This window comes from Achroia grisella, unplaced genomic scaffold, assembly GCF_030625045.1.
Source record: "Achroia grisella isolate CSIRO2021 unplaced genomic scaffold, CSIRO_AGI_Agris_v1 utg598, whole genome shotgun sequence".
Lineage (NCBI taxonomy): Eukaryota > Metazoa > Arthropoda > Insecta > Lepidoptera > Pyralidae > Achroia > Achroia grisella.
The window spans coordinates 1862940-1875570 of NW_026712958.1; the positions used below are offsets into that span (position 1 = coordinate 1862940).

At 34.7% G+C, this 12631-nt stretch overlaps 1 protein-coding gene across 1 annotated transcript in view; it reads right to left on the bottom strand.

Moving 5' to 3' along the window:
• Nucleotides 1-10002: 10002 nt before the first annotated feature.
• The window catches only part of LOC131848871 (ataxin-2-like protein), a 47237-nt gene continuing 44608 nt past the window's right edge, over nt 10003-12631 (bottom strand). Inside the window, exons 20-21 of the mRNA XM_059198821.1 lie at nt 12200-12334; nt 10003-10113 (exon numbers count right to left, since the gene is read on the bottom strand). Coding sequence (XP_059054804.1) covers nt 10030-10113; nt 12200-12334 — 219 coding nt within the window. The 3' untranslated portion in view covers nt 10003-10029. The remainder of the gene's footprint in view (nt 10114-12199; nt 12335-12631) is intronic.

Here is a 12631-nt window from a genome sequence, read left to right on the forward strand (position 1 = left end):
TGTAAATAATTAGTTTAATTTTTAAGGATACTGATTATGATGTAGACCTCTAGACTTGATTCTAATTTAATTAAAATAGTGTTTATCAGCGAAAAGTTTTATCTTATATGCTAAAAAGTGTTTGCAAACATGAGTGCTTTTCTATGAATCTATACATATAAATAAAATTGGAGTGTCTGTTTGTAATATTGAAATAACCGTTTTTTACTACATGCATATGAATATAAATACAGTACATATAGCAAAATAATTTTTTTGTGTCCGTTTGTTCTGGCTAATTTCTGAAATGGCTGGACCGATTTTGACGGGACTTTTTTATGCAGATAGATGTAATAAGGAGTAACTTAGGCTACTTTTATTTTAGAAAAATAAAATAAAATTTCACGCTGACGAAGTCACGGGAACAGCTAGTTATTTACTAGCTGTTCCCGCATAAAAATGCAAGACGAAATTAAGCTTTGACACACAGAACAAGTTTTTACGTAATCATCAATAAGTATTGAAAACTATAGTAAATGGGGCAGTCAGAGGCATTTGTCTACAGTTGGTGAATTACTTTAATTTATTTACAAAATAAATTATTTTGTCTAGTAAGAGTTTAGTAGTTTATGTACCAAAGATCACAATTTTTCATTTTTATATTGATAGTCTAGATATTAAATATAACAAAACTTGTCTATGATAGGAATTATGCAAAGAACCTTTATGTCAATAACATATATGCCGTGTAGTTACTATATTTCGTATAAAGAGTGTGAAAAATTCATGAAATGTTGTTTCGTTTAAATTATCGTCAATTGTATTTTGTTTTCTGTGATCTTTACATAGATTCGTCTAATTTTAACTAAGTTATACTATTTGTGATTATTATTTATAACATTCCTAATAAATAAACTCGTTAATTTAACTTTTTTTATTTATATATTTTTGAGTGCCTGAACCAGACGAAGTCTGGCCAATATAGTTTAAAAAATTATTTGTCAGCATATCCTCACGGCAGATTTTCGGAGTTACTAAACAGAACCCAGAGTTCATAAAAGAATTGACGAAAAATGACTTAAGATAAGAGGTTAAAGCGGAAGCAAGATGCTTACCAGCGAAATCTATACATCTTCTAAAACAGTGATTCCCAAAATGGTCTGTCTGTATCGACCTCCAGGGGTCTATGACAAACTGCAAGGGGTCTACGACAGCGGTCATCTTGTTGCTTTTAGTTTGTTTTTAACACTAAACTTTACTACAGTTAGAAATTTACAAAAAATCAATACCAGGTAAGAATGAGGAGTCTACCCAAAACCAAAAATATGGCAAGAAGGGGTCTACGACAAAAGTTTGAGAACTTCTGTTCTAAAAGATCTTGGCCTGTCGAGAACGGCAGTAGGTTTTGTATTAATAATAATAATAATCCCAGGACAATTCACACAGCGCCATCTAAAGCCTGTGTTATGATACTAGATAACTGATACAAATACATAGATATTTTTTTTGTAAATACATACATATTCATAAAAAACACCCAGACCGATACAATCATACTCATGAATACAAATGTTTGTGCCGTGCGAGGAATCGAACCCGCGACCATCGGACGGAAAGCGGTGTGCTAAACCGCTAGACCACCGAGGTCGTCAAATTAGAACGTGAATCTAAAAGATCTTTGGTCTGGTAAGAATTCCACACACCATCTCGTCACACCTCTGACGGGGAATGGTTTTTTGAAGATTTTTCCACAGATAACATGCCTCTTATCCTGTAATTCGCTGCCTAATCTGCACTCAACAACCGAAATACATCTTACAAGCCAGCTGCTGACTGCTCACGGCTGAAATAGGTGAGACTGAGGTACAGATACATACAGATGACTATCCAGTCCACCTCTAGCTTTTAAATGACTTCCAAAAAGGAGGAGCCCTCTCGTCACCTCTCCAGCGAGAATACAGTCTTTTGAATATTTTTCTACACTATAAAAAAAATGGGTGATAAATGTAAATAAAACTCCCAACTGTTGTGTTCAAAACACATTTTTTTATCTTTTTTATTGAAAAATATTCGTCGACACAGATGTTACATGTCAATCAACAACGCAGTAATAAAACAATGCCGTTGAGTTTGGCACAATCCATTTGTCGCATCATACCTCAATTTGCAAACTACTTCACAAAACAATAGCTGCGAAGCACATGTACATTATCAAAACAATGAGTTAGGCTCTGAATGATCAATTATTCATTGTTCACACATATAAAAACCAATTTTACAATACTCGCATTCATATTCCTTCAGTCTTTACATAGTTGACGCTCTGGACGGCGCGCTGTCACACTGTGGCGAGCGTGGCGAGTGTGACAACGCCCGACACGGGTGGTGACACTCAGACGCCTCGCGGCGACACATTTATAAGGCATTTTATTGAATCTTTATCTATACACTTGTCGTACGTTCCACGACAAATATTTACATTAAAAAGTACTTTTTTAAAATACTCGTGCGCGCTACGATGAGCTAATGAGCAGAATCGGTATGCCGTCTTACGTATATTAATAAGGAATACGCATTATTTAAAATTCCAAGGGAAACAGACATGATTGTGTTCGGCAACCGTGGTTCGCTAGCGCGCCGAGTGCAGTGCCAACTCGAGGTATTAAATTAGGAAGCTGCACAATTCCAGAGATCTATTCCTGCAGCCGATTACAATATCATCGACGTTACAAGGTTGTGATTTCACAAAAATCATCGTTTACATTTTATTTCGCAACAATACAATTACAATACATAAGACTTTTTTGAAACAATTCGTGGTTTCCAATGTATTAAAATTTCAAGGCACAAATAGTTACTGATGCAATGTTTATTCAAATGCAATAAACATTATTTGTAAATTATGAAATAGTGTCTTGATGGACCGCATAGGGTACCATGATTGAACGTGGCAACATGGTACGCGGGTCGTTTAAACTACAGTTGCAATCTTCGTAAGCAAATGAATATCATACACAATACATAATAAGGAGCAAAATCCAGCAGACACGCTGCCGTTGCACTGTACGTAACCACATAACGCATTAGGGAATCTTGTACAAAAGGTAAACCACAACCGCAATTAAGAGCCGGTCTAAGGAACTTACGTAGTAGCTTACACATAATAAAAAAAAACCTCCGTCTCGCCAGTACGGCGGCAGACAACTAAGCTCCCTCCCCCCCCCTCTATCCTTCTTTCCCTCCTAGATACATCGCGAAGAGCGTCGCCGGCACCGCGACGCGGTAAATCATACCGAAATACATAATTATAATATATATATGTTTTCATATTTATAAGGTGCTTAACAATCAACACACGCACATAGAATATCTCAACCTTTCCATCGTAGCAACAAACATACGCGATGGACGCACACACGCGATAATAAAATTTAAATCAAAACAAAAGAAAAAAAAAACAATATTGCCGCGCCCCGTCCGGATATGCTAGACGCGCGTTGGCGAATCGCCTGAGGCGTGTGACGCATCGCCAAACGCGTGTAGCGTGTCGCGTGACACTTTCGTCGTGTCGCACGACACTCGCGGCGAGTCGCGCGACGCGGGCAGCCCGTCGTACGACCAGGTAGCGTATAAAACGCGACGTGTCGACACTGCCGACGGGGCGCGGCTAAAGTAGGCCCTTTCCATATTTTTTTGTGATTTTTTGAATGTTAACATTTTCATAGAATCGAAAATCTTTTTACATCACAAATTATACATGAATATAAGCCGTTTATGGGAAAGGACTCTAGTAGATTCCCCTTCTATACCCTATATATATACATATGTACAATTATCATATGTTTCCATGGACTGTCATAAAGTTGTCTGTCTCATTATAATTGTAAATATTACTATTTTACATCTAGTTTAGTTACATCTAAAGTTCATATTTCCAGCGGATAAATATGTTATTTGGATCTAGATTATAATACATTTTTATTGGAGAGACATTTTGTATGGTACATAAACAAAAGGACATACGGTACTTCGAAACACTACATCGGATCTGTCTACCCCTAGTTACAAATGCATGGTGATGGCAGTGAGTGAGTGTTTCTGCCGAGTGAGCCCTGAGGGACCATTTCCGACCGTAATGCGAATAGAATAACGTCCACATTTGGCGCCACCCAGGGAGCACCGTGCGGAGGTCATGGACTGAGCTCCCTTTGACAACGAGCACAATTCTATATACCTCTAAATCCATCTCTAAAACTAAAATTCCAATCGCAAAAATAGCATACTTTACATACGTAAACGAAATTTCTAATTTTGAATTTATTCCAATACCAAGCAATCGAGAGTTTAGTTTTAGAGTGAGTTTTAGCGAATATTACATGAATTGTGATTAATTTTACATTTACAAAGAAAAATCTCCGTTGAGCATTTACATTTCTTACGATTTTAATTACGGAAAAACAGTATCGATACCGCATCACACTTTCGCCGTTACAAAAACTACCCTCACGTACTTACAAAAATCGTATTCGGTAATCAATGAGTGATTTGACATTTAATGTCAAACTTATACAAAATAAACATTACATATAATTATATATACTGAATAAATCCATTCAGTGTTCATAAGATTATATTGTGCGAAACGTGTTAACGAGTAAAATCGTATGTGACATTATTTGGAGTAAATATGACTTTGAAACTATTTGTATTGAGTTCTAACATGGATAGTTAAAAATGCTTCATTCTTGAAAGAGAATTCTATCATCTACTCTTTGAGAATTGAGTATTGTGACTTCAATGAGTTACGAAGCCAGTATATCAGATACTGGAGCTACCACTATACCAGACTGTTGACCATCATGAAATAAATCCTTACCGATGACAATCATTGCCAGACTTCTCAATAAATACCCATGTGAATGCACCTCTATATTTAGTTTTCTAAATGTCACATTACGATAGAACCCGACCATCGAGTCTACTCTAGGAAATAAGTATGGGTTATTAATATATAGTTTTTTATACTCGAATACCAGTAACAAATACATATCGTGGACAAGGAGTTAACTTACAATTCTGTCCGTTTATATAGTTTAGTCTTACGATTAAAAAATATTGGATTTTGATATTGAGATACTCCAGAGTAGACCTGTAGGTCCGTATGACAATGCGGGATTAAATAGGGGTTTAAATGACATTATATAGGGGACTTCGAGCACAACGTTACGACCCCTCCACCCTACACCTAACCTATCGATTTATTGTCACTACTCACGAAACCCACGCACCGATCGTACTGCGATTTCGTCAATCCGTCACATTGAAAAGACTACAATAATCCATTGAGGTATTATGTACTAGATAACACGATAAAATTAATCTATTTTCGTGACTAATGTCAATTTATATGATAATCATGCTTTCATTATAACAATTACTACGTATTAATAATTAATATGTGAAAAAAACTGAAATGAAGATATTTTATAATTAAATATTAACTGCAGACAAGCTGACGGTCCATCTGATGATCAGTAGTAACCATCATCAATATACTTGAACTGCGTAACAACTTGCAATTTTGTATACAAAAATGAGAAAAATATTTGAAAAGTTACATCTCAAATGTTTTACTTGTGTGCACCATGGCATATTGTATGCAGATAAATTCTTTTTTTATCAACAAAATACGTGACTAACTGGCGAACGTCTACTGTGTAACCTAGTTAAATGCGGCGTTATCACCGCAAATTAAGACAAGTATTCTAGTACATTAATACATAATACCTCAACGATATAGAGTTTATAAAATCCCTAAAATTACCATAACTAATATGACAAAACAAATCTACAGTATTACTCTCGAAGCGATCGAACTGAACAGATAATGATGAAATTATATATATTTAGAAGATATTACCGAACACAAACGAACTTTACAGTAGTGTTAATTGACACTTTAATATTACATAAAACTAACATAGCGCTAAATAAATACGAGGCCAAGAGCGAGCCGTGCTGCATTGGGACGGCTCGTGCTTGCCTATAACGAGGGACTGGTGGGAGGCGGAAGTGAAATCGGCGAAGTGACGGTTCACCATTGCCGTTTGTGTTTCGAATTAGTCAAGATATTGTACAGTTTACCATTGTGATCTAATATTGTGATATACTTGAAATAATCAGTTTTTTTTTAAAGAGTGCGTAAATTTTTTTTAATAAGATAAATAACTTTGGATATTACAGAACGCCATCTAGTTGTAAACTAAGCAGAGCTACTAGTCAATCGATATATATACTTGATTTCATGTATACATATATATAAAATTGTCTGTTTATCTGTTGTATGTGTTAAGTTTCATGAAATTTTAATAAAATATGGGTCACTCGCACAACGTCCGAAATGAGAGGCTAAATGCAGAGAATAGAGTCCAAATTACATTACAATAATGTCCACATATAGACTAAAGGAAGTTAAATAATACAGTCTTTTAAATAATTCATTTTGTGAATATTATCAATACAAAATAAAACAACATACATACATCTAGTTTGAAAAGAAAATTACAGACATTTTTTTAAAGGATGCGCCTAAATAATTTGACAATTATTTTAAGAATAACCCTGGACATATTACACAGCGCCATCTAGTTGCAAATCAAGTAGAGCCTGTACTAGTCAACGGATAGAAATGCTTTAGTACTTTTTTTAAAATATCGGTAAATACAAAATTGGTTTGGTCTGGAATCGAACCAGCGATCATCGGAATTTCAAAATTACCCATTATAAGCCAGATTGACATAACATATCTCAATAATATTTGACTGGAAGACTATTATATTTCGTAGTTATAATTTAAATCAGATTACAATTTTGTATCAATAAAAAAAATGAATTTGAAAAAAAAAAACCATTTTACGCGCACTCTTTAAAAATAACTAGTACGTGTTGGCAAATGAATAAATAATGAATAAAACATAAAATAAACTATAGTGAAGGACCAGCCTATCAAATAACGAAAAAAAAACATTGCAAATAATGGAAATAAATAAACAGTAACGAGGAGTTTACAATGTAAACCGTACAAGCAACTACTCTTGCTAACTACCACAAACCTACCAAGCTCCCACCGGTCAAACGACGAAGAAAGAAAATTCACTACCTATAGCACACGACCGTCCGAACCGAATCGCCGCCTACCTCTACATTTATCAACCATCACATATATCCCCGCCGTGCTAAACCAACCGCTGCCGTTTCTACCAATTTGGGAGATTTTCGCACACTGGCAACACTTACAGTACACATTATGTTCAATGTTGCCAACATCAAAACATAAATTCGAGAGAAACGCATCCGAAAAACATTATAAAACACCAATTATTGCAGAGTCCGCATTGCCATTAGCAAAAGGCAAAATATTATTACTTATCGTTTAAATATTACAACATGTTACAGATACGGCATATTACATTCCCAGTTTGCGCGAGTGGACAAAACAGAAGCAATTGAGTAACATATATTATACAAATGATAGAGCTAACACATAAACATATTAAAATAACACATAGAAAAAACAAAATGACGATTCCAGCGCAAGAATTACAAAACGTCAAATTGTTCTCGCCGTTACTATTCACGACAATACAAACAGCTTTGTCAAAAAAAACTACTTATAGACGTGTTAAAAGTCTACAATAAAAATTGAAACTATTACTCTATGTACAACAGAACGATATGTAATAGAAAAAATTCCGAAACATTTCGTTGTCTATGTAAAATAACATAAGGAATAGACACATGTACATTTACATCTCATACATTTCACTTTGTCTTTGACACACTCTTTTAGAATAGTAAAAAAATGTTTAATGTCTTGTGTAGTACAATAATTTATCAATAAGATATGTAAGCTTAACACTAAATAGTACTAACACAAAAAATCAATTTCGGAAAATCGAATTTATGTTAAATATATAAAGTCGTTTTTATTTTAAATATTTTTTTGAGTTAATACATTTCAACATTAAACTTGCGATATATGCAACACAATGGCTGTTATAAAGAAATTCATATATTAAATATGAATCGTGATTTAGACAATTATAAAATGTATAAGATGTAATAATTACTTACGGATTGTCATAACGAACAGTGATATGGAAATCTAATCAGTCACAGCTCTATTTAGTAAAAAATATTATTGATAAACGAATTTATTTTGTAAAAAAATGTTTAATAAAATGGGACACCGTTATAGACAATCAGTATTAATTTCATTTAATGATATATACATATATTTATATCATAGTACTTCTTCTGACAGAGACATATTTTATACTGTAAGTATAAAACAGTTGAATACTTTGGTAATTTAGATTATTTATTACTAAGTGATGTATACATTTCAGTCGGTTCTGAAGTACCATTCTCTAAATTTATATATCTAAATATAATATATAATACGCTAGTACAGCAACATTATTATACATATAATATGAGTTGATATGAACAGAATTTGTAGTTTTAAATTTTGTTCATCACGAAATATAAATTAAATAACACTATATGCAAACTATCAATTAAAAATTTAGATATAACATTTAGAGACTGCACTTTAGAATGGACTCTTATTATACGACAATAAGTATTATAATCCGCAAGTAAGGTTTACGGATACGAACAATCTACACCGAGGAATTATAAGATATTCTTAATAAATAAAGTTATATCAACCCTATCATTCTATATAATCCGAATATGTTGTTCACATGTAAATATACTCTTGTATAAACGAAAAACCACGCCATTTTCTATCCTATTTCGTAGACATTACATCTGATTTTTGGATGTAATTGTAAAATTGACAAGACTATTATATATATTATATATTTTGATGACATATAACTTAATCTATATTACATACGTATTTCATTTCAATAGACACATATTTTAACACCTACTATTAGATATTTTTGGTACATTTTTAAAAGTACACGTACATATATTGTTTATTTTCAATACATATATTATATTAAATAACTTTGTTGATGTTTTTGTTTGATAATATACAATGTAAACTCTGTATATATTATACAACATAGCGATATAGGTCTTGGCATCTCTCTCTTATGTACAAAAATCGCTATAAAGTTTTTTTTTTATTTTTTATTCTGTATATATAATATTTTATTGAGAATTTACAAATACTGTATACTTAGTTCTTATACACTCATTTAGAATTTACTGTATCAAAATGTTAATATAGGAATAACTATACCAAATGTTATAAAACTCTTCGAATGTGTTCAGTATACACAGCGGATTATGTAATTTAGTAATGGAGACTAAAAAATAAATTTAGAAACATGGTATGGGTTTCTTGTATCGACTGCTAACCAAATAGGGTCAAGGTGTAAAGTAATGATTACCTAAGCCTAATTTACATTAAGATTTATGAGCTGCACAATAAAAAATATATAAGAACACTATTTTAAAATTTTGGGGAACTAGTGTAGTCGAAAATCGAGTGTCGTTGGTAGCTGGTATCAGACCCACCAGCATCAAAGTTATCGCGACATCAATTGAGAACATTAGTCCTAAAAATATTGTAAAATTTGTATATGTATTTACTATAGTCATTAAAATTAAATAATATTTTTTTAAATTACATAATATTTCCAACCATATATCATGACCATGAAATAAAAGCACAAACTAAATACAATTTTGGAAATGAAAAATAAAATTGAACTGAAATCATTTTCGTAAACATATACATAATATCCATAAAACATTATATAAATGTTTGTATTACTCACGACACTACGGCCGTGTATCAATTGTTTTTTAAAGTATATCAATATGACTAGCAGAATAATGTAAATTAGGCGTTAGGATTGCGAATTGGGAGTATATTTACAGGTGAACCGTGGGGTTTGTCGCGGAGCAGCGGGCCTAGCACGGCGGGCGCGTGGTGGCGGTGGTGGATGTGGCGACGGTGGCGGCGGTGGTGGCGGTGGTGGCGGTGGTGGCGGTGGGCGCGCGCGCACGTTACGGGTGCGAGCCGCTGTGGTGCGACACGCCCGGGGTCGTCGACCCGCCCGACGACTGGTGCTGCGGCGGCAGTAACACCTGCTGTGGAGGACCCCGTCGTTACCAACTAATATTCAATGTTGCAATCCTATTGGATTGGGGAGAAGGTGATTGTTAGTAACGTGGACTAAAAACACCATTACAAGTAATGTACCATGTCAGGTTGCCCTGGAGATCATCGTGATAAATTCTTGGTGAATTTGCCACATTGAGCTAAACGACCTGACCTCATGCTCATCTTGTTATCCTCCTATTAGTAATGGGAACTAATGACCCCCAACAGTGAACAGTAATTATCACATTGGTATACTATTAAATTTAATACTATTTATATCAATTTTATTTTATATCTAATAAAGAAAAAATATTGAACAACAAATAAAAAACTACCACTTCCTTCCAACATAAAAATTCACGCTGTATTAAAAATCTCCACTGTCTGTCAAACTGTTGAAAAAATTTAATGACAAGCTGACAAACCTGTTGTAAACTGACAATCATCACGTATAGAGATGACAAGCATCATCACAAAACATTGTGTTGGCCGTCGTAGATCATGCGTTGCCATTTCTGAGGACAACGGCGTCTGTTAGGGGCCATTCATAAACTATGTCACATGTTTAGGGGGAAGGCAGGGGGCGAAAAGGAGATAGAAAGTGTTGGGCGTCGTAGATCGTGCTTTATCATTTCTGAGGACAACGGCGTCTGTTAGGGGCCATTCATAAACTATGTCACACGTCTAGGGGGAACACAGGGGGTCGAAAAGGAGAGAGAAAGAATGAGAAGGGATCTAGTTTTTTTATTATCATTTATTAAGCTATTTTGAGGAAGGTGTTATATATGAATTTGGATGGTTATAATGGCAGAGAAAAGAGATGCATGGACTGTGTAAAAGATATGTAACAAAAAATGTATGAACAGGGATGAATAGAAGAGAAAAACTTACATATTTTGTATTTACATTACATCTAAAATTTAATCTACTCTAAAGAGAAATATTACCATCGTATTTCAATCATCATCATATTTCAAAAACTAATATATCTAAGTATCAATAAACAAAATTTAAGGTTTTAAGAATAATTTAATAATATTTTCATCTTCATCTGAATATAAATAAACGTTTTCATATTCATTTCTTGATGCATTATAATTTTAAAGATAATTTCAATTCTTATTTTAATAAAATAGACCTTATGCATTTCAACTTTAAAGTCCATTTCAGTTCTAAAAACTAAAGTATAATTTATTTAGTACGTAAATTTAGATTTAGCGTTTAGATTTATTTGTGTAAGTCACATTAGGAAAGGGGGAAGTCTCGGAAATGTGACCAGAGACAAGAACGGGGCGAGGGGTTTCAACACTATGAATTTTGTGTCATTTTATTTATGAATGGCCGCTTACAGCATTTATACAGTGTGGCAACACTTCCCTATATACCATCAATACTAAAATACAACCATACAACCCCAAACAGTGTTGGGATCAAGAGTAAGAGAGACGTAGCTCATGATCTACTCTTCACATACTTAGCTGATGAATTATACAATGTTAGTCGTTTCAGACAAACTACCTTGGCTTAGTTATGTCCTAACTAAACCAAGGTAGTTCGTGTGAAACAATCACTTTCGCGCGATTCTGGGAGGAGCTTGGCTGGCTACTTAGAGTCTCGGCTCTACACTCCCAACGGCCGAGATGAGGGGCTAAATGGGAAGATAGTTCAATTTATATTTACCAGTGCTGCAGACATCTATATGGTGGGGTGTCCTGTAGAGTGGTGTAGAGAAGAGACCGGCTCCAATTTCGTAGAATTCAGGTTGTTGGTCCAGACCATTGTTGTAAATAACGCGTTAATAACGCGTTAGCTACCGTTATTCAACCAAATTTATGGTTAGCTATTCATAAAATGCTGTTAATAACGAAAAGTACATTTTCAACCGCTTGGTTGAAATCATTAACAACCGGCTTCATATCTATAGTTCAGACAAGTGCAGTAGAACTCCATCCAGGGTGTGATGACCTGTAGAGCAGTGTGGACGAGCGACGGTATGTGGCCATGGTCGGGTGGGTAGCCGCTATGAGGCGAGTGGGATGGTCAGCCGGTGTTACCTGCGGAGGAGCGACCGACCTGTATGGGGTGCGGGTGCGGGTGCTGGTGCGGGTGGTGCGGCGGGCTGGCGGTGGGCGGCGCGTGGTTGTGGTAGGCCATGTGGTGCAGGTGGTGCGCGTGGGCACTGTTCGCAGGCACCAGCGGACACAGCACCTGAGAACACAACACATTAATTCTCATCCTTATCTAAACACATCTATAACAACGCGTCATGTCTCCAAAACAAACGAAATCTCAAAATATAACGAAAATAGCGTAGCTCTCTTTAGCAAATCAATATCCGGCACGAAGGACCACAAAATCAGAACTGTTTCTATTATTTTGAGGTTATGTTCTGAAATACAAAGAAATAATTTATTTTAACATAGCGCCATCTGGTCTTAATCTAAGTAGAGCTTGTGTTATGGATACTAGACAACTGATATAAATACTTAGATATTTTTTTTTGTC